General features: G+C 44.2%; 1 protein-coding gene across 1 annotated transcript; it reads right to left on the bottom strand.

Annotated features, from left to right (window-relative positions):
* Window positions 1–1,303: 1,303 nt before the first annotated feature.
* On the bottom strand, window positions 1,304–18,649 carry LOC117737287 (N-alpha-acetyltransferase 15, NatA auxiliary subunit-like). The gene is made up of 20 exons (XM_034543105.1): window positions 18,423–18,649; window positions 17,756–17,840; window positions 16,358–16,462; window positions 16,092–16,249; window positions 15,794–15,928; window positions 14,551–14,704; window positions 14,221–14,340; window positions 12,508–12,603; window positions 11,858–11,964; window positions 11,691–11,763; window positions 11,409–11,578; window positions 11,149–11,301; window positions 9,929–10,057; window positions 8,939–9,152; window positions 8,422–8,615; window positions 5,367–5,475; window positions 5,142–5,240; window positions 4,723–4,866; window positions 2,315–2,412; window positions 1,304–1,952 (listed from the first exon to the last, which is right to left on the bottom strand). The coding sequence occupies exons 1-20, from the start codon at window positions 18,474–18,476 to the stop codon at window positions 1,743–1,745; spliced, it is 2,607 nt and encodes an 868-aa protein (XP_034398996.1). The 5' UTR covers window positions 18,477–18,649; the 3' UTR covers window positions 1,304–1,742.
* Window positions 18,650–23,468: the final 4,819 nt, after the last annotated feature.

Here is a 23,468-nt window from a genome sequence, read left to right as displayed (position 1 = left end):
TTCTTGCTGATTCCCGCTTCTTCCTTCTTCTTCTGATACTTCCCGCTTCTTCCTTGTTCTGCTGCTTCCCGCTTCTTACTTCCCGCTTCTTCCTTCTTCTGCTGCCACTTCCCGCTTCTTCCTTGTTCTGCTGCTTCCTTGTTCTGCTGCTTCCCACTTCTTCCTTGTTCTGCTGCTTCCTTGTTCTGCTGCTTCCTTGTTCTGCTGCTTCCCACTTCTTCCTTGTTCTGCTGCTTCCCACTTCTTCCTTGTTCTGCTGCTTCCTTGTTCTGCTGCTTCCCACTTCTTCCTTCTGCTGCTTCCCGCTTCTTACTTCCCGCTTCTTCCTTCTTCTGCTTCCCGCTTCTTCCTTCTTCTGCTGCCACTTCCCACTTCTTCCTTGTTCTGCTGCTTCCTTGTTCTGCTGCTTCCCACTTCTTCCTTCTGCTGTTTCCCTGTTCTTCCCGCTTCTTCCTCCTCCTTCTACTGCTTCCCGGTTCTTCTGCCGCTTTCCTCTTCTTCTTCACCCACTGCCTCTTTTTCTGTGTATGTCAGTGCTCCTCAATTAGGAGCTCAGAGTTCCTGGGATTCTTAGTGTGAGATATCATAATCATCATCATCATCATCTCCCCTCATATCCAAGGCTGGCCTGCCACCTTGTGGTAAGAGACATATTATCAAGTATTGTAGTACACATTGCAGCTACGTGTCCTGTACTTGAGTACATCCATTTCACAGGACTTTTTATAACTTTTCTTTAAAAAAAAAAGTATTTTGACTTTACAAATGAACAAAGAATATGAGGAGAAAGTGTCTCTCCTACAGTCGACACATTTATAATTATGATAATAAATAAATATATATGAGTAAATATGATCCTCGGTGGAGACAGAGGGGTTTGGATGGAGCATGGTGCGGTTTCAAGAGGCCGACCGTCTGAGTGGTTCATGGACCGTAGGAGCTTTGTGCGCTGCTTACTGTGCTGTTGTCTTGGACGACGCAGTGCTTTTATTACCGGATAGAACTCCGTCTCTTTCAAGAAATCCATCATACAAATGACACAAATACCATAAAGAATAGAAATTTAAAAGGCAGGAACTCAGGCATTCTTAGCCATGTGAGACAGGGAGCGCTTGACAGAAAGAGGAGCAGACAGCAGGGTGGTTTGTCTTGATGGTTCCGGCTCGGCATTGCCCTCTAGTGGTGAGGTCAGGGTTCAAACCTAGTTCTCCTTTCGAGTAAAATGACTGTTCGTAACTTAAATAATAACGTGGAAGCGTGGCAAATAGCAGATCACATTCTGAACACAACGGGACCTTTTGATTTTGGAAACATTGTTTTATTAATCCATTTGTCAGTTTGTAATATATAAATTACTTTTAAAAACGTGAGAAGCAGATGCACCTACAAGAAGGACATGGCATGAAAACACGGGAGTCATAGAAAACCTAGACTGTGTTTAGAGGAGCCATCCATGTCCACATTTCCCAGAATCCTCTCCGTAGCGTATTTATCTGGGTTTTCTTCCCTCAGTTACAGAACTGTGCACAGGGCCGTTTTTTTAAAGAATTTAAAAAAGTTCTATGGGCGTCACCTTCCTCCATGTGCCAGCTCCCTTCCTGTGGCGCTCAGTCCATCAGATCAGTGCAATGCGGGGCCGACTCATAGCAGCCGTAGCACAGGGACCGGGGGGTGGGGGGTTGGGGGGGCAGAGCCGAGGAAAAGGGTGTGTTGGCAGACTGAGGCCTCCTCCTCGTCCGAGCTCACATCTCGTTGGCCACGTCGTCGTGCTCTCCTGCCGACAGGTCTCCGTTGGCACTGATTGTGGCGTTGTTGTCCTGGTAACCGGGAGGCATGAAGGCCAGGCTGTAGGGGTAGATCTTATGGCAGGCGATCCGGTAAGCCTCAGCAGCCTTCTGCTGGCTCTCGCCCAGCTGTCCGTCACGCAGAGCCTCTAGCACCAGAGTACAGATCTGCAGCACACAAAGAGGCGGAGTCAGTCTGGAGGTTTTCAAATTATAAAACTCACAGATGGGATCAGCAATAAAGAAAAAAGGAGCAAATAAAGAAAAATAATTTTGCCAATAAAAATAAAAGATAATAAAAGATTGTATTGTTATGGAATAAAACAAATCTTGTCATTAATGTTTTAATGATGCGTTATAATCAAACAGATCATAGTCCATCTCTAATATCGAATTTATATTCATGTGAACACATCTGGATTTATTCTAGTTTCTTACCAACACTACATTTTACTAAATTACTACACATCATAGGAACGTTATCATTGACCTTTTCACATCCTGATGTAACTGAAGTGAACCTAACATACCTGGATGCTTCTTCTGGACAGAGACTCATCCAGGGCCGTCGCTATCTCACAGGCCATCTTATCAGAGAGCGGCTCCAGGTAGACCATCATCTTAGCAGCTGGGGAAGAAAGAGACACCCTTCAGAACAGCAGCCCTGCAAAGCTTACATGCTGGTCTCACAAGCACCTTTACATCAGGGTCACAAGGTCATACTAGGTCCACCTGCAACATAACCAATCAATACTTCAATGTTGACAAAGAGTATGCAGCAATGCAATGTGTTGTTCTTTAAAAATAAAAGTATTGATGAAGCTTAACCAAAAGATATGGTCTTTTTTTAATACACACCTCCTTCCTTGTCAAAAAGCTGGCGCCTACATCACCCACAATGCAATGCTGGCTCAGGCACAACATTGGCTGGTAGCCTGGAGCCCGACTGGGTTACTGAGGTCTGGAAACTCACTTCACATGCATTTCATTTCCAAACTTGGAGTCTTCAGACCCGAACAACCACTCGGGTGACTTGGGGGGATCCCTCTGGAGACACTAACCGCAATATACTACACCTACCAACACATGCTGGGGCCCACTGACCCCCCTCAAAAGATGCCCACCTTAATAATACGCTCTGGGTCCCGACCTAATGTCTTACTGAATCAAGACTGAATCATATGTAATTATCTTATGAATGAAATACAGATGCTTAGAGGGCGTAGGATAGAGGACAGAGGGCGTAGGATAGAGGACAGAGAGGGTAGGGTAGAGGGCGTAGGACAGAAGGCGTAGGATAGAGGAAAGAGGGCGTAGGATAGAGGACAGAGAGGGTAGGGTAGAGGGCGTAGGAGAGAGGGCGTAGGATAGAGGACAGAGGGCGTAGGATAGAGGACCGAGGGCATAGGATAGAGGACAGAGGACAGAAGGCGTAGGATAGAGGACAGAGGGCGTAGGATAGAGGACAGAGGGCGTAGGATAGAGGATAGAGGGCGTAGGATAGAGGACCGAGGGCGTAGGATAGAGGACAGAGGACAGAAGGCGTAGGATAGAGGACAGAGGGCGTAGGATAGAGGACAGAGGGCGTAGGATAGAGGACAGAGGGCGTAGGATAGAGGACAGAGGACAGAAGGCGTAGGATAGAGGACAGAGGGCGTAGGATAGAGGGCGTAGGATAGAGGACAGAGGGCGTAGGATAGAGGATAGAGGGCGTAGGATAGAGGGCGTAGGATAGAGGACAGAGGGTGTAGGATAGAGGACAGAGGACAGAGGGTGTAGGATAGAGGACAGAGGGCGTAGGATAGAGGACAGAGGGTGTAGGATAGAGGGCGTAGGATAGAGGACAGAGGGCGTAGGATAGAGGACAGAGGACAGAGGGTGTAGGATAGAGGACAGAAGGCGTAGGATAGAGGACAGAGGGCATAGGATAGAGGGCGTAGGATAGAGGATAGAGGGCGTAGGATAGAGGACAGAGGGCGTAGGATAAAAGACATAGGGCGTAGGATAAAAGACATAGGGCGTAGGATAGAGGACAGAGAGCGTAGGATAGAGGACAGAGGACAGAGGGTGTAGGATAGAACAGCGGTCCCCAACCGACCCGGGTCGTAAAAATGTTTTATTTTGATACATCCGTCTTTGCATCCGGCGAGTTGTATTTTTATGGACTTTATGCCGGTCGTATCATTTTATTACGTCATATTTATCGCCCACACTGTGAAGGCCGGTCCGTGAAAATATTGTCGGACACGAAACCGGTCCGTGGCTCACAAAAGGTTGGGGACCGCTGGGAGACAGGAGGACGCAGGGTGCAGAACCGAGGACAGGAGGTCAGAAGACTGAAGGTCAGAGGACAGGAGAAAGACAAGAGAGAGGAGTACAGGAGGAAGGAGGATGTTATTCCTGTTATAGACATGTTAGATGCGTTTCCAGTGAGATATTAATGACTATATGAAGTGCTAACATTACTGCTGCTCTAGTTGTTTTGGACATAGAAATAAATTCCACAACAACAACAACATTGTAAAGGTCCCGAGGGAGGCAGCCTGAGAGAGAACAGGATTCCCCTCTGAAGGGCACTTTCCTGTCATGTGAGAATCACCCTGTGATGAACAATCATCAAGCTGACCGGACATATTTTAAGACCACATTATTGCCAGTACTTTTACTAAGATATTTGGGTTCATGGATTTTTCCAAAACTTTTCCAGGCCTGGAAACTCTTATATTGAATACCCATTACTTTTTTCCCCAGACATAAAATACAGACATGTGCAGTCCACTCTTAGTGGTTTAATCAGGTTTCCACAATGGAGCAGTTCAGGTGGGAGCTGCTCAAACCTTAGGCAGAAATGTGAGAACTCAGAACATCTGAGTAACACAGCAAGAAACCAACTCACTGTGTGTGTGTGTGTGTGTGTGTGTGTGTGTGTGTGTTTTACCGGCCAGTCGGTGTGGGATGGAGCTGGAGTGTTGACTCAGGTAGTTCTTGTTGAAGCTCTGAGGGTTGCTCTCCCCAAACAGCCTGGAGATCTCCTGCTTCAGCACCTCCCTCACTGCCTCTGCCAGGTCTGCATTCTCACGCACTATGAGCGCACACACACACACACACACACACACACACACACACACACAATAAAGGACCCCATATAATCTTAGCTCCGCCCACAGTAGTAAATCACAGACAATTTGTGGTTGCAGTCTACTTGACCTTCACGCTTCTACACTTTGATCACACAATGTGTCTGACCATTCATTCACTTTGTAGCCCCCCACCCTCCCAGTAATATGCTATGAAACATCAGCTCGGTGTGGATTATGAATGGCCCGACACTGAAGCCCAGTATCTGAGCATCTCTACCTCCTTTGAAGAAGCGCACCAGACACTGGTGCAGCCATGGGTTGGAGGGCTCTATGGTCAGCGCCCGCTTTATCGACTGGAGCATCAACAGGTACTTCTCTGAGCAAATAAAAGAAACACAAAAACTGAATGTTAGTTCAATAAGTAATGATGCGGTTACACTCGAGATTCTAAATGATCTGGAATATGAGACAGGATTGTAATTCAATGAGAGACCCGTCAGACCTTTCCTGAAGTAGATCTCGAAGGCCAGGAGGTGAGTCTCGATCTCGTTACGCACAAGGTTCTTCAGAGGGATCAGGAACTTCACCGCCTCCTCCAGAGGATTCTGTGCCTGGTGGAAATAAGTTCAAACACGGTACATGCTGTTAAGTGAATACATTCCAGTGACAATAGTAGATGTTAAAAACTTTACTTCAAGCCAACAACAACAACGGTTACGTTACATACGTTCCTCTAGAACCAGACTGAACTCTTGCATGTGCACTAAACTGAATACTTAACAAACTCCCCTTTCTCTTTAAAGAAAAACAGTCCAAAAAAACCGAAACATTAGTTTTTTCTAAAACCGTAAACAGATAAACAAAGGTTTCAACTAGCAACTTTAATGAATAGAGTTTGAAGATAGGCTTTTTGTGATTAGGTCATTTAGCCTTTGAGTTGCCAGACACCTTTGCCGAGAGCCCTCAGCCGAACGGGTGCAGATTGTCCCCTTCTTAGTCAAGCAGTCAGCGAGCTGTTCCTTGGAGGCTGAGCACATGCTCTGCTGGATGGTCCCAGAGTGGACGAGCTCCTTGATGCTGCTGATTTCGAGGCGGAGTCTCTTTTCAGTCACGCTTTTGGTGGACTTCACCGCATCAAGAAGAGAGTAATTGTCCGTTACACAGACAATGGGCAAATTGTTCCGTGTGCAATCACCTGTGGTCAGTTCGGAGTAGAGTTTAGCCAAAAAGATTGCACTGTCAATGCCATCTGCTAGTGAAGTGGTCAATTGCATGCAGATGGCACACTCCCGGCTCTAGCTCATGCAAATCCACAGCTACATTGTAGGTTGAGGCCATAAGCAAACCCACCGCTGGCTTTGGCTTGCTCTATCTAATGCATGTCTCACAGTTTTTTACAATGTCCTTAAGGATTGTGGTGCATTCAGCATCACCTGAGCAGGCTAGTAGTTTCTTCAGTCTGTCAACAGAGGCATGTCCAAATTGCTTGTGTAGTTTGAACAGAACTTTCTGTTTTTCTTTTGTTGTCATGTTTTCTGTTACGGTGAGAATTTCATGCTCATTCTGGAGGTCATTTTCTTCTGGGTTACTCTCATCTCTAATGTTCACACAACAGTGTCCTGAAGATGTTAGTTCAAGTTTCACTGGTTGTTTAAACATTGTGACTTTGTCATTTTCAATGTCTAAAACGGCGCCTGCTCTTTTCAGTGAAGTTTTAAAAGCAATGGGAGATCTACCGGAACTACTTCTGTTTCAGTTTGACATCTAGTCTGTCCCATCATGGCTGGGATTTTTACTTTCTTTGTAGAATGAACACCTCTCCCATCACCAAACTTAAATGCTCTTACACTCTGTGTGTCCCCCATTTTCTTTAACTCACATTGCGTTAGTCCACTCATGTACTGCACATCTTGACCTGACATTACTTTCACGCTTGCCAGTAAACCGTGTGTGTTCGGCTTGGTCCTATACTTCTCAGCTGTGGCAGCCTAAGTTATAAAGAAGTATGTGGACTAATCATTAGCACGTCAGAATCAGTGTGATGGGGCTTTGTCCAGATATTTTATTTGGCTAAACCCTGCATAAAACATCTCAAACTACCAACGTTTGGAAACTATTACCATCTCTGCCACTTAAGCATCTGCTGAAGGGAATTGTAAGCACTCCAAATGGATGTTCAGTGTGATTATGGTCATTATATACAAAGAGTGGTTCTGTCCACATTAGCTGAAAAATCACACATTTTCGCCAACACCCACACGGAGGTCATTAGCTCCCTCTTGTGGAGAATTATCACCAAAGATTCTCTTCAAGTCTGACTTAACAAACGAAAGCTCTGGGCAAGCGGTAAGTGCCAATAGTTTGTCTTTAACATTAAGTCCTGCAGTGTCTAGTAGCTTGAAAGCTAACACAGCGTCAGGAAGCTCCATCTTGAACTTACATAGTCGGTTGAACCGGCGCTCAAACTCGATAATGTAGTCGACCATAGAGACGCCATTATGTCTTACGATCCGGTCAAACTCCGTGTACGCCTCGTACTGGCGATCTTTTTCCTCTTTAAAAAAAAAAAAAAACAGAGTCCAATTTCGTAAGAAGTATAAGCATTCCTCCATCGACGTTTAAATCCGCTGCGGCGATTTCTAGCGCACTATCCCTCGCTCTTCCCGTCAGCGATAAAGCAACCGCCAAGGCCTGCTTCTTCTTCCACAGGTCCCTCACCAGCCTCCAAACTTCAACCTCATTTTGCCAGCTCTCGTAAGACTTCGGCGGAGTTTTATAATTTCCAGCCGCCATCCTCTGCTACCATGTAAAGTGAATAAATTCCAATGACAACGGTAGAAGTTTAAAGCTTTACTTCAATCCTACAATAACGGTTACGTTACATACGTTCCTCTAGAACCAGACTGAACTCACGCATGTGCACTAAACTGAATACTTAACACATGCGTCACACACACACACACTGGGAAAAACATTCCTTTCAGCTACATTTCAACGGGAGAAAAACCCTGTCCAAGCTTAATAATACGGCCTGTGAGAGTTAGGTAAACATAGGGCCGTGTGCTACAATGCCTCCTGTTTGCCTCAGTGATTCACATTCATGCTAGTCGTCCAGCCTTTACCATCAGCCAGAATACACATAAGTGATTCAACTAGACCGGCAGTCAGATTTGCCATCGCTCACCGACACCGCAGCTCCCCGTCCGTTTCTTTGACCGCTTCACGAGGATTATTTCTTCCCAGCGTTAAACCGGTCTATCCCCCAAATGAAGGAGGACGTCTGACTAGAGATGTAGCCGGCTAACACGTTCATAGATTTAGAGAGGCACAAATATGTGGCAATTGCCATCACCTCCATAATTGGTTGGTTATTGATGCCAAAGATGCACTATTGCAATCAAATGCATGTAGAATACTACCTACTCCAATGAAGCAGTGACCCGTGCTTCTTGGGGTACAGGAGTCAACTCTATACTCTGTTTGTCTATTGTTGTGCTGTGTGTGTGTGTGTGTGTGTGTGTGTGTGTGTGTGTGTGTGTGTGTGTGTGTGTGCCCACCTTGGCCAGTTTGTCTGGTATGAGCTCCTCTTTGGGCCCTCCGATCTCCTCGTCGTCGTCCTCCTTCTTCTTCTTCTGGTTCTTCAGCTGCTTCTCCTTCTCCGTGTTCTTCTTCTCCTCCTCTAGCTGGGCCTTCTTCTGGGCTCTCCGCTGTTTGTTGCGCAACTTCTTCAGCTCCTTGTCGGTCAGATTCTCTACAGAGAGCAAAACAGGAGAGGGGCATATGACTTTTGTTTGTTTTTCACTATTTGTAATGAGCATAAATACATCAAGGAAGTTACCTTCACTACGTTTATCAACATACTACCTAATGTGTGCAGTTGGGAGGAGTGGAACTGGGAAACGGTTATTAACGTCACAGGCGTTAATCCGCTGGTCAATAACGGATCGGAACATTTGAAAAGAGGAGATTTACGGAACGGTCCGGTTTGCGCTCAACATCTCGATGAGTGAGCGTTCACGGACGCTTACGCCAACTGGGCCGGGCTCAGGCCGGGGAAACATAAGGTACACTGACCGTTGTCGGCCTGGCTCTCCTCGTTGTCGTCGGTCAGAGGTTTGTCGTGCAGGGCCAGGTAGATCTGGATGGCGGTCCGAGCGGCTTTGTAGTAGAACGGGTGTTGCCGCAGCACGTCCTCCAGCTTCAGCAGGTCCACATAGGAGCGCAACGTCATCTTCCTCATGCAGTAGGTGTGGAAGTCAAATTGGTCATCCGTGATCTCCACAAAATGCTAATGGTAGAAGAGGGAATGTGTGTGTTTAAACCTGCTGGTTGTACAAGAATGAACGTCACACTCATGATAGGAGTGATGGCAGTGGGGAACAAATTAAAATCTATGATGTGTGACACAAATGTGACACAATCCCTTTACATACACTTTCTGGACTGGAGGTGAGTGCTCGTCATTAGAAGAAGTGGCTCGCTCATCGTGTGGCAGATGAATCAAATTTAACAAGAGAATTGCACCATTTCTTTTAAAACAAAGAAAGCCCATACAACTGACAATGGTCGGGAAAACCCTGATTTTCATAACATTGCCTCGACATGTTGGCAAATTCCACACCATTTAGTGTTTACAGTGGAATCCACAGGGCCCTAGAAATCCTGATATAACTCAACTAGCAGAGTGTTGCAGCATTAAAAGAACAATGTTGCGTTTGGAACAATTTAAACTGGATTAACAATAATAATGCTGCATCTCACTATGAGAGAAACAACTATAGATGTTTTAAGAAACATACAAATGGAAGACATGGGCAACAATACAAAGTGACACAGACGTGCCATGGGAATTTCAAAATAAAAGGGGCTTCTTAGAGATGATGATTTGTATCAATGTTTTCACATTGCATCATCGGTTCTGGATTGTTGATCATTAAATATCCAGATTGATACATCGGTGCACATCTAGAAATGACCAGTGTTACTGGGGCCAATATTACCCGGTCCTAGATGTAGTGAAGGAGGGAGGGGCTTATGGCGGCGATCACGGCTGTGGAAGCTTACCCTCTCAATCTCGTGGCACTTCTTCAGGGCCTCTCCAAACTTGTTCATGTCCTTGTAGGCCAAGGCACACTCGGTCTGGAACCACATGCACTGCATCTCATTCAGGTTCTCCACGGCAGACGCCCCCTCCTAAAAACACACACACACACACACACACACACACACTTCCATCGTCACAGCCAATACCGTGGGCTTTGTAAATGCCCAATTCTTATTGGCTGCAGGTGTCCTGATTCCTGATAATGAGCACCTTTGTAAACAAAAAGCACCGGCTACACTAAATAGAAAAACTCAATTTGAGCATGTTGTTTTTCCAACAATAGATGAGTCCTCCAGTGCCTCGTCCTCTGAACACCAGGGGGTGGAGCTACACTGACATCTCTGAACTCAGGGACACAAATGCAATAAGCTTCACATCCCATTAACAATTGAACTTGCTCTCTTTTGTTTGTGAAAATATTGATATTGATTTGGGAACAATGATGTGGCTGGATAGATAACTAGTCTTCTTGCTTAACAAGTTATATTTACCCATTGACAACCGAAAACAATATTATCGACTGTTGATCTGGCTAGCACAGCATTAGCTTGACTTTGGTGTTATGCTAATCAACATTTTGTGAAAATATAGAGATTGATATGGGGACAATGACATTGCTGGACAGTCTTCTTGTTAAAAATACTGTCAAATCATATTTACTGTTGGACAGACAGTTAGCTTTCTGCCTTGTAACTGAACCAAAGGGTTGAATTAGCGAACTGGAAATATCTCCGGTTGCCAAGTCGTATCTGAGGCCGACCTATTTACTGGAGCAGTGGGCCATGTTTCCATTGCTTAAGAACCTTATGGATGGATATGATTGTTCCAGCCATTAGAAAACCAGAGAAATGAATACAACCAATTGGTTGAAACAAATTGCTTGTTTCAACCTGAAGAAGACCAGTTTCAGTCACAAAAATGTTATTCAAGAATATATAAAATATGTACTATATACACATAGTACATACCACATTTAATACATTTATCCCATTGTCAACAATACCAGATCCAGCTATCTGACTCAGTATCGGCACGTATTTCTAACCATCAAACCAGAACGCTCTTTTTATTATGACACCGCACCAAAGCTACTCATCGGTCTGATGGATGGACACAAGATCTACTGAGCAGATCAAAACGTGAGCCACTTTGTCTTTTGACTCTGCACCCTCTCTCTTACCCGTGTGAACTTGGAGCACATCTCCTCTGCCTCCTTGATGAGGCCGGCCTTCAGCATGTACTTGGCACACTTGGAGTTGATGAAGCGGTCAGCGGTGTCCAGGGCCTGAGCTTCATCCATCCACCGAGCTGCTTCCTTTATGTTGCCCGTGTGCTGCGGGGAAACAACGCGGGGGAAAAGTGTAAATCCTCACGATGCAAAGCAAATGACATCATTCAGGTTCTATAACCTCGTAGGAATGTGTAGCGCTTCTACTCCACCTTGTAGATCTTGGCCTTGATGAGGAAGAGCTCGATGAGCGTGGGCGTGCTGTCTATGGCGGTGTTGATGTACTCCAGAGCGAGGCCGGGCTGGTCTATGAAGTCAAAGTGCTGTGCTAGGAAATACTGGACCCACAACAGGGTGGTGGGGGGCTCCTCCTTCCCATCATCTGCACACACATTTCACAAAAGTCACATTGTGCAATTCAGCAATTCCCATGATAGTACAGTTAGGCCAGTGACAAAGAAAAATAAATAAATGCAAGACACGGCAACACTCACCATTTTCACTAAACATTCGACAGGTTTTTAAACAGGTTTCATATCCAACTACTAGTTCTTCAATGATTGCAACCTGCATGAGAAGAAAACAAGTTCCATTGTTGCTTAATTTCAGACTAGGAATGTCAAGAACAGATACAAACTCATATTATTTTAAATGTCCTGACCTTGTCTTTGTCGGTGTAGAGGGATTTGAGGGTGGTGAAGACGGGTGGGCAGCCTTTACTGAAGTTCATCCTAAGGTAGCTGTCCAGACATTCACCAAACTTCTCCCCTGCCCAGCACAACACACAGTACAGTAAAGTGAGATTTGTATTGAGAAAGATGACAACAATTTATCGGTTGATCCTATACATTGTGAAATGAAGGCAAGAACTAGAGTAACATCTCGTCACAATGACCTTGTTGCTCTCATAAAGAAAGCTTCTCATTTTGGGCTTTCATCAGCTGGAGACAGTTTCCCCAAAAGCACTATATTCATACAATGGCAAGTCGGTCTATCTGTGGGTGCACAGTACTACAAGACATGCCTACCATGATACACGCTCAAACACATCGCTGGATTTTGGTTTTTTTTGGAACAAAAACTCCTTGTTTAGGTTTAGTCACCAAACCCAAATGTTTAAGAAATGGTCCTTAAACCAGAATAGTATCAATTGCATTAATGTATGTTACTTCCAGCCCTGTAAAGTAGTCCAGCACATGTATAGTACAGGGCAGTGATGGCATGAGAAACAGTATACTTAAATGTCACATTAGGAAAACAAAACCAAAAAGACGGATTGCATGGTGGTGCTGCAGGCTGCACTGTGTTTACCTGTGAGGAAATTAAGAGGCAGTCTTCGGAGAACAAGGCCTTTAGGAAACTTCACCCAAGAGTCCTCATAAATCTTTTGACGAGCCTCTACACTTTCTGGAAACACACACACACACACACACACACACACACACACACACACACACTTTAAGGAGAAATACTAATCAACTGAACATACCATCGCCCACTTGGACCCTTTGGCCACCTAGTAAAGGCATGTTTACTGAAGAACAACGGAACCATAGTCTGTGGAGAAACAATGTGGATAAGTCTGATGGAACTTTTTTACTGAGCCCTTACTCTTTCTTTTAGGCGTTTCTGTTTCCCCTTATGGTTTATGAAAAAAAAGATGAAATCGATTAGAGCCAAAGTCTTTTCAGCTGAATTACATCAACGGACACCTGATAAGTCATATCACTACTTTTGTTTTGTATTGATGTTTAACTAGTGTTGGATGTTTAGTTAGTGTATTGGGCTCAAGTAATAACCCAGAAACACACAATCAGTTACTTAGAAAGACAGCAATCTTGTCTGACATTGTTGTTTTTGTCACAACTTTTTAGCAGAGTGGACCACTGTGGATCCATAGTACCCCCCAGCATTAATGACACAGTTGAACATTAACCATCAGAGTGTAAATACAGTTTTACTGATGATGGTTCTCCTCCAATAGTCAGTAGAACATGTGATCAGGACTTCATTTATGTTTTTCTAGTCTCTGATCATGTGACAGTGTAAACAACCAATCAGTGTTTAAACCAACAGGAAGAGCGCTAGTAGTGTTAGCAGCACCGCTAACAGATCCAACGGAGGTTCCATTATGATGCGTTCAGGCTCTGCTCAGTGAAAATGAGTACTGGCTGAAGGTCAATTATAATGTTCTCATGATGTATTTACTTGTAATCTAGTAAAATGTAGTGGTGGTGAGAAACTAGAATAAATCCACTAGTTTGAAGAGATGTTTTTACCAAATTATGAATAGATATTAGAGATATATCATGAGCTGTTTACTTTAAGCAGATTGTAATAAATCATTAAAACTACTAATGACAAGATTTGTTTTGATCCATAAAAATAAAATATTTTATTTCCTAATTTAATTTGTGTTTTTATGAAGAAAGACGAGCTGATATAATCAAACAAGAAAAGCATCCGTGTCTGTTAATATGGAACATCAATAAGTATCGGCAGCAAAAGAACCGGATATGGGATTTAAAAGTTCTATTTGCTCCTTTTTATTTTGTGCTGGTCCGATCCGTGAGTTTTAGGATCCGTTGCTCCGCTATTAGTTATCGATCTAGATTGTTTTGGTGTGAGCTGCCTACATGTCTTCCCCTCGACAGCATAATGAAACTCAGCATCGTCTCTTACCAGAAATCATGACCAAGTTACAAGATAATTCACCGCCCCGGTTGGAGGCAGTTTCATGCAGGAACTACTTTCTCTCTACCGAACTACATCAGCCAACCGCATCACGGCGCAGAAGGAAGCGTGTGTTCTACGTGATGTGGCAGCGTGAGATGTAAACAGTGATGGCATCCTCCTTGGCTAGCTCAGTGGTGCTACGTGGAGCTAGAGTCTTTTAAGTATAGATGCAGGCTTCTTTCTGAACCTTGGTTCCGGTACAGCCCTAATGAATAGCTACGATATTATACGAATTACTCCACCATAGCGAGTGGTCCGCATGGGTGTGGGCCTGAGGATAGTGTTTACCTGGCTTTAAGGCCTTTTCCAGGCCCTGATAGTAGGCCCAGTTCTCAGGATTCCTCTCCTGGAGACTCCTGTAGACTCCATAAGCCTCATCGGGCCTCTCCAGCTTCAGCAGCAGCTCTCCTACACACAAACAAACAAAGGCTTTCTGTGAGTTTGGTACTTTCAACATTAACAAAGTGGTTAACAGTGGTTATATTTTGCAAGTTATTCAGTCTTAAATATGAAGCAGTACTGGAACACAAAGAGTGCTCCTTAGTCAACTTCCACTCTGTTGAACCGACAGAACCTTTTCAAGTTCCTTCTGCATGAACGGCGCCGGCATCAACCCACCTCTCGTTTCCTCTACGGCCAGTTTGTCACAGATCTGTTTCTCGTAGCTGTTGAGGTGCTCCAGGGCCTCCTTGTTTAGGCCGGCCTCCCTCAGAACCTGGTTCTGATACAGCAGCAGTTCACTGTACTCGTAGTCCACCTTGTCTGGAGACGTCTGGAGACACACACACACACACTTCGTGTTCCATTGTTGGATATTCTTTGTGGGCACTAGAGAGGATCATTTCTACACTTGAGAATATAGACACCAGGACTCGGGCCTTGTCTGAAAGTGGATATTTCCCCCCTCTGTTTAAAAAAGATCAAATTACCTTTGACTTACAAAATATCTGTCCACATGAAAACGTCTAAACGATTGCAAAGGCTCAAACAAGTCCCGCCGATCCAGTAGGTGTTGATAAAGTCATCAAATAGTAGAGAAGAACATTGTGAGCTTGTGTAGTGAGCTCATTTTCCTTTGGCACTAGCAGCTTAAGAGCACAAACTATAGCAGCTACTTATTCATTTATAGTTATTTATTTAACTCAAGGACTGCACAGTATTAGAAAGAACTGATGCTGCAATATTTCCTGTGCACCAGCCACACATGCTGAACAGACTTTGAGTCAAAACTGTGGCGGGTCGACCTAGACCGGGGGAAGTAATGGCACTGCATTAGCCGTAGAAAGTAAGAGCAGTGACAGTGTTCCTTCTGTATCAAGCAAAATTCAAGCAAATTTAGAGGAAAAGCAGCAAAAGGAAAATGCGAATGAACGCTCGCCTCCATCCAGGACCAGAATGTGGTGGAGTTTGGTTTAGTGAAATAATAGGAGGTGGCACCGACTCTCCAGTCAGAAAAGCACAAGAGGAAGAAGATGTTGACATCATTAAAAGAGCACAGGTTGAACCTTAAAGTCTGCAATTTCATGGACGTCGTCAATTATTTTCGATATTTTGTTTCCATTGAACTTTGTCACTTTTAAAATCGATACACTCCCTTTTTCCACCTCAGCCAGCATCACCTATTTTGCCATATTTACATACCGTATATGTGTTTTGCTGTGTGGCTAGATTCGAGTGAAGGGAGTATGATTTCTGAGTCAAACACATCATCTTTGCGTCATGTCTCTCCCCTGCAACGCTCCTCAGCCCCCGTTGGCTTCATCATTGCGGAATGTTAACGTAGTCTTGTGAGGGGGAGTCTTGTGTTTGCCTTGGAGAGTGTCGGCTATCTGTGCAGACGTCTGTTGAGCGGTGGCCTTACCTGTTGCGTTTTGCGGAACTCCTCGACGATCTTGGCGGCCATCTCGAAGTCCTCCAGCAGGTGATACGCGACGGCATATCCGATCCACGAGGCCCGCTGGGCTGGGCGGAGCTGCAGCAGCTGGTACCGGGTCTCCTGGCAGAGCACATCAAACGGAAGGCAAGGAAATGTACGTGTTAGAATCATGCGCAACATTGGCTGTCGAAGCTCTCCGTCAACCCTCCTCCCCGGTCCCATGGGTGACGGTCTGACCCTGCATGGTCTCTCGCCCGCAACCTCCCCCCCGTGTGACACTCACCCTGTATCCCTCCAGGTCTCTCATCTGAATCTGCAGCAGGGAGAGGTCTCTCAGGATCTGCAGGTTGTCCTTGTCCCACTTCAGAGCGTTGCGGTAACATTTGATGGCCTCGTCGTACTTTTTGTCAGAGCGCTGCAGCAGGCCGTACACATGCCAGCCTGAAAGATGAGCGAGTTCAGGAAATAGAAACACACAAACACACACACACACCCACACACCACACACCACACACCACACACGTCTTGCGGCGGCGGATGGAAGGATACAGACGTGGCTCTTGAGGTCGTTGCGAAGGCCTCGTCTGACCAGCTCATAGGCATCCTCCTTCTTGCCCAGGCAGTTGAGGGTTAAACCCTTCATGGACAGCGTCTCTGGAGCACAAAGCAGGAGAGGGGAGGAGTGAGAGATACAGGGCATGACTTGTTAAGGGGGACATGGAGCCGTACTTCTGTTACATTTTTAAAAAGTGAATTATTAAAAAAAAGTGACTTTAGGGACAAACTTATTTTCCTTCAGGAATTTCTTTCTTTTGGCGAGTTCAATTCTTCTCTCCTGTCAGCCATGTTTCATGTGAAGACGAGTATTCGTGCATCACAGAATAAGCAGATAAGTCGTTAAGAGAATTTATTCAGCGTTTCCATAATTCATTTAATCCATCCATTATTCAAGCAGATGGGATAAAAAAAATAAAACACCTCAAGTGAGCGTACAAATTCTAATTTTTTTGCAGTTGAGTTTCCATGCAGGTATGAAAATGGGCATACAAATATGTAAACGGGGACACAGCCAGTGACTGATGACACAGAGGTGTATATACAGAGTTATTAACGTCATAGTTTACTTTACAGTATTTTTAAAAATGAGCTTGCCAGCTAAATGGAAAAGGCATGAGTAATAAAGTATGAGGTGCTATTGTATTTTCTTATACAACCACTTAGAAAAGGTACACCTGTTAACAATCACAAAACAACATTACAACTAGAGAGGCCAATCACAGCTCATCAGTCTGCATACATCAGCTGATCAGTAACAACACTGGAGAAACATTTAGAAACAGTCAGGGGATTACTGACAAAAAATGTTCCACTCAGCACACATCTTGGTCAAATTTCTCATTTAGGGGATGTCAGTTTGTTATGTCATATAAACATCAATATGTGCTTGTGTCTGCTTAGAAATAATCTATAATCGCAACACTCTAAAAAGACCGCTGTGTGAGTTTTCTTCTTTATTGCTCCAAATTATTGGTCAACGTTTAATGGACTTGTGTTCATATTGCTTCTTCTGACCACAAAGGGCACTTTCACAGTAATCTATTTATTCATCTAATATAGATTTTATTTTTTTCTCATCAAAACATTCCATTTTGACAAAACAAGTAAATAGATTGTTTGAAAAAACTTTCGACCTGGAAGACATTCAAATCAGAGCGTACAAACTAAGATAAATCCCCACGATTGGACATAATCATTTTTGATATGTCAACATTATCACACACACACACACACCTCACACACTGACGGCAGAGGCTGCCATACCTGCTGCCACCTGACATGCAGCCTGAAGGAGCCGGGAATCGAACTGACAATATTCAGATTAGAGCTCTACCTTTGACCCACACTTTTCCCTAATGACACTTATTGTTTCAATGGCTCGTGCCTTACCTCCATGTTCAGCAAACTTGGGGTTGCCCAGGATGTGCTTGCAGAACTTCAGACCGTTTCTGTACTGCTTGTGCTCGTAGCATCTCTGGAACAGACAACACAGCAGACTTTACACACCAGGCGTCCAAAGGGACAACACGACCCACAACGCTCTGCGGCTCTGAGCCTCGAAGAGTCGGGATGAAGTGCAAGAAATTAAGAATGTGACAGTATTGTAAGTGCTGAATGCAAAACAGTGTTTTCCAGTAAAAAAAAAACACAGCAGAAACAGTCCAGTCAGCGCGATTCTTGCATCATTGAATGAACCCCAATTTGAGGTACAACGTTATGGACGGTGCAGACGAAAAAGAAAAGAAATCCTCAACTGTCCACCTAAAGCTAAGCTGCGCGTGGCTGTCACGTGCCGAGCAGCTTTGTTTCTGTTATACTTTGCCTATGTTTTAAGGCCAGCTGCATGGCTACGACACCACGGCTGGTTGCTGGCCAACTAGTTGCCGTTTCCTTAGTTGCACTGTCACAACAGAGACGTTGTCCTTACGGTGCGTTTGGGCGGACTGAAATGTGTGTGGGTTCATTCCTAGCTACTTGCTCTGACTGCTACAACTGACGGCTACTTGCAAACTAGCATTAGCCGGCGAGCTAACGCGGTCCCAGGCGTTTAGCCTACCAATATTCTCTTGAAGAGAGCATTCTCCTTCGGCGGCAGAGCGACAGTGGGCATTGTGCTGGCTTCCTACGCCTCTGTCGGTTCACACATGAATAATGTCCTCTTTGGAGTCAGGTATTCTAGGACTGTTTTCAGCCTCCTCAGTCTCCAACGTCTCACGTGTTGAAGCCGAGGCCCCCCTTCCGAGCAAAATGGCCGACCCCTCCGGGCCAGGCTGCTCTGAGTCTGCGCGTTGAACACCGACAAACAGGGCTCTGCGTGCGTGCGTGCGTGCGTTTGCGACACCGTGGTGTGTTTAACTGTACATTTAATGACACGCAACCGGTAATATAACTAAACACAGCCTCTGTTGTGGTAGATGGAGAATGTTTATAGTACCGAGTCCTGTGCACATGTATCGAAAGTTGCAAACCACATTCCTAAACTGGGTAACATCAACATCAATCGCTTCAAAATCATAAAAATCCAGATATTTGCAGAGTTACACACGCTATTAGTTTGTTCGTTTTGTTTGTGTTCTAGCGACTTATCGGCGATCATCTACTCAAGTCTCCCAGACCTTCTAATCGAGTGCGGAGTTCATCAGGATCGCAGATCGGATGAAGGGAGCTGCTCTGAAGCTAACATGACTTTCAACCGGTTACTCCCTCGAGCTGCTTTCTTCAGGAGAGGTACGTTTGTGACATAATCGGAATGAGTTCATGGACATGTATTTGTTTCATGAAGACACGTTGCTGTTTTATTGCCTCGCTGTTCACGCGATGTTATTTGTTTTGAAGCCTGACCTTAGCTTAGCTTCATGTAGCATGTAGTTGCTCCCCCATGAAGATGTGCTTTATGTGCCGGTGTGTTTTTAACCTCACGGTAGTGATTCCAGATGATTTACCCACCATTCTTATCACCATGTTCGTACGTAACAGGAAGGGTTACAATCCCATTTGTACCCATTGTATACCTTTCGCTCTGTATGAAGATGAATTCACTCCAGGCGTTATTTATTTCTGCCCTGCTTCTTGTCAAACTAGATCCAAATACAAGCTGCCGAGGGATTCCGTCTTGGGGTTGCAAGGGTCCAGTCCTCTAATCAGGATATTGATTCTACCCTTAATGCTGACTGCCAAAGTCAAGAACATGTTGTTTTTAAACAGTGGGGTTTGTGTTTTGATATTGTGTTATTATTATTATTATTATTTTGCAGGTTTCCACAGCTCCAAGACTGACACGGTTAACCCCAACTGGTTTAGAGTGAGCCTGGCCTTTGGAACGTCCGCTCTCCTTTGGGGCCTGGTAAATGACCTCATGTCTTCTATACAGAACTGACCCTTCCCGCGTCCTGTTTAACTGACACAGGGGGTTCTTGAGTCCCCTGGCCCATTGGGTTGATGTCTGTCACTCATTTATGTCATTGGCAAAGCTATCCACACAGGTATAGGCCTACATGTCTTTCGGCAATATGAAATACTATTTTATTTGTCATGCAGCAGGTTGTATCGGTTGAACTATTTAGCATTTACTGTCCCTCAAAGTGTCTATTAATTTTCCCAGGAGAAGGCAGCAATGTTTTATTTAAACAAAAAACACATTTCACATTTTTGATGTGTGATTTTCTGTAAAGTGCGCTAAATCGGGACAAACAAAAACAGCTTTCTTCATTTTTAACGTCCAAACAATTGCCCCTGTAATCCCAAGTCGTGCTAAAAGGCCAGATACATTTTTTTAAATGTCATTTGGTGTGATATTCTCATCGCAAAAGTAGTTGTCCTTGATTTGATTCATTTAGTTTTAAAGAGAAGGCCTGCAGATTGTTTTTTCGTATTTTCTAGTTTAAAAAGTTCGATAGATTAGTAGTAGTTGAATATGTAGTTGAATATGAAGAACGTTCTAATACCACCATCTCCGTCTTCCACCCGCAGCTCTTCAAGCAGCACAGTGCAGATGACCACGAGTACAAAGTGAGGAATGGCCTGGAATAAGCCCCACGCTGGTACGTGAGCGTTCTGTTGGTTCAGACGATACTGTAATCAACGCACAGTATGTCATTATGTTGTGCATATATATATATATATATATATATATATATATATATATATATATATATATATATATAATTATGAATGATCTGATGCCACATAGCGTGATTGGTATTTTGCCATCCATTGTGAAGATGTCTATTCCTATTAATAGATGAACACATTTAGACGTTATCCTCTTGTCGTTCCTTGTCCTGTTTAGGGGGTCCTTGAGTGCTGTCTGTGCGACGCACCTGTTTGTCCACTTCGTTCTGTTTCCACTGCTCCCGGTTCCTCGCCCTAAATTCTGTGTAAAATAAAATGTAACATGTGAAATGTACACGAGTCATGATCATTTTGTTCACATAATTCCCAGTTGCTGTGTTAGTTTTATTGATGAATATATATATATATTTGACTTTGTTTATTAATGAATCAAATGTGTGAGATGGATGGTGCCTATTTGCTGTTCCAAAGGGCTTGAACCAAAGTATCCAAATAAAAACTAGGTTTCTAGATTTGTAAGCTCTTTATGTTGAAATATAACAGAGCAAGAGGATCCCTACTTTTCAGTGTTCAGACATCAAATAATGTCCTCTAGTTCTGGTTAAACTGTATACACTTTACTGGCAGCAGGCACTGCTCAGATTGTGGTCTTGATATGGAAAAATAGCTTTTATTGTCTTTATGCAACACTGCTCAGATATTATGTCCGACATCTTCACATTAAAAAAACTCAGCATCACGAAAACATTGTCCATCAACTTTCCATACATTGGAGCAGCAGCATCATGATGTAAACACAGTCCACCTCCTCTCGTCCCCCAGAGTCCTGATCTCTGTGCTGCTGTCCCCCAGCCAAGTGCTGCTTGATCCTGGACCAGGATGGAACCAGGTCTCTGTGAAGATGTGGGCTCCACAGTCACCATCCACCCGCTGCTTTCATCCATCCTACCATCCTATTTTCCTGTAAGCAGGGCATCAGACAGCCAGGAGCATTCTGGGTAGTGGAGAAGCCTCAGATCCTAGCTGGGCTAGCCTGTCCCTCTCCTCCCTGGGCCAGTTTGGTGGTGCTTTGGTGGTGCAGGGCCAGTTTGGTGGTGTTTGGTCCAGCAGGTCTGGCTGCCTGATGCCCTGATGTACTTTAATCCCCACGCTTCCTTTCCCAATCTTGATGAATATATTCTGTCATATGCCATTTGTAATAAACATGAAGAAAAGCTCAATGCCTGGAAGCTGCAGCATTGAGGTCCGGTTGTTGGTGGTGTATACCGATTGGTGGGACTTGCTATGGCAACGGCAGCACATGTATTTCGTTACATTTTTTGCTTTTATTTTTATGTTTGTTACTGGAGCACTTATGGCATGGACTGAATACACTAAACACAGACCAACCAGCCAGACCTGCTGAACCAAACACCACTGAACTGCCCCAGGGAGGAGAGATGAGAAGGGCAATAAACTAACCCAGCTTAGACCTGAGGCTTCTCCACTACCCAGCATGCTCCTGGCTGGCTGAGGAAAATGAGGTGAAATAAGACTTCAGGAGAACTCTGTGATGGGAGGTATTCAACAGGCACTGTTTAGCCCACATATTCACAGAGACCTGGTTTATTTAAAGAATGCACTACAGGAATGTACTACCGCGCTGTACAAGTACAAGTCCATTCACCATTTACGTGTCCAGTTTTCAAAATAAGTTCACAAAGGGTTCATACAAAATACAATCGAGTTGAGTCCTCAACTAAAATTTATTATTTAATAACATTTTATTTTAAAATGTAATAGAAGTAATAAGAGGACGCAACATTTTGTCTTCTCGAGGTAACGGGAAAATCAAGGCTATATATATATTTAAAAAACAAATCTTCTTGAGGTAACGGGAAAAACAAGGCTATATATATATCTATTTATAGATCTATATCTATATATCTATTTTATTTTATACTATATCAAAAAATAAAATAAATTGCTCACACAGCCGTTCTTGGCTTACACAAGACAACAGGTGCAGGTTGTTCACCAGCTTTAAGAACAAGAAAAAACACATTCCGTTCTGGATAACTCGGTTATGCATGTAGGCCTATATGAAGAACGAGGCCCTGGGGGCTAACACAAACTTGTCAACAACAAAGTCAAACTTAGAGTCTTCACTTCTGATGTAACCCAAAGCATGCACAGGGAGAACAGAAAGGACCCAGCGTTTCAAAAGGTAGCAATAGGACTTAACCTCAGAGAGAGAGAGAGGTATCTCCAAACAACACACATGTGAATACCAGTCTGTAGAGGTCTAAGGAGTCATACAGCAGCTAGCATGGAGGGCAACACTCATCTGAGCATCTACCATGTGGAGAAATCCACAGAAACATTATGTTGTGCCTGCAAACAGAGCCTATAAAAGCCAGAGTTGGATACAGGAATGAGTAAGCATTTAAAAACAATTTGAAAATAAAGTTTAAATGCAGGGGGAAAAAGACAAATAAATGTAAAACTGTGTCATTCTGTGTCCTCGACCTTCATCCCACTGCCATTTGAGAGGGGTGGAGCAAGATGCGGGCCACCATATGTATGGAGTGTCATTGATGCCTTAAAGCAGCAGGAGCAGTGCTGGAGGTTGACACGCTTTGGTGGGAGAAAGTCTCAATGTACAATGTCTGATCCAGGTTTGGAGCGTGAGACATAAAGAGCACGTTATCTGGACATGGTGACCACCACATGCTGCTTTAAAGAGGGCCGCTGGCGGAGTCCATACAATGCACTCCTTAATACTGATTCATTTCAGATCGTCTTTTTGTGTTCATTATTAGTGGATCCTAAAACTCACGGGTCGGATCAGATCACGGATCAAATCCGCAATAAAGAAAAAAGGGAGCAAATATAACTTTTAGAGATCCCTGATCACGCCGATACTAATTGTTGATCCTTTTTTAGCCATATTGACAGATACAGATCCATTTGTTGTTTGATCATAGCAGCTGGTCTACAAAGGATCCTGAATATATATTTTTTTCATTTCAACCATTTTGTACTAAATGTT

This window comes from Cyclopterus lumpus, chromosome 10 (genome assembly GCF_009769545.1).
Source record: "Cyclopterus lumpus isolate fCycLum1 chromosome 10, fCycLum1.pri, whole genome shotgun sequence".
Lineage (NCBI taxonomy): Eukaryota > Metazoa > Chordata > Actinopteri > Perciformes > Cyclopteridae > Cyclopterus > Cyclopterus lumpus.
Note: the sequence above shows the minus strand (reverse complement) of the source record. Positions and strands in the feature narration are given on the sequence as shown.

What these genes read in the sequence shown, in the direction of transcription:
- LOC117737287 (XM_034543105.1), bottom strand. Translation starts at nt 18,476, where the DNA reads ATGCCCACTGTCGCTCTGCCGCCGAAGGAGAATGCTCTCTTCAAGAGA. An exon ending in TCGAATGTTTAGTGAAAATG is followed by an intron (nt 11,579 to 11,690) that starts GTGAGTGTTGCC and finishes ATGTGTGTGCAG; the next exon opens with ATGATGGGAAGGAGGAGCCC. An exon ending in GGAGAGCCAGGCCGACAACG is followed by an intron (nt 8,616 to 8,938) that starts GTCAGTGTACCT and finishes TGCTCTCTGTAG; the next exon opens with AGAATCTGACCGACAAGGAG.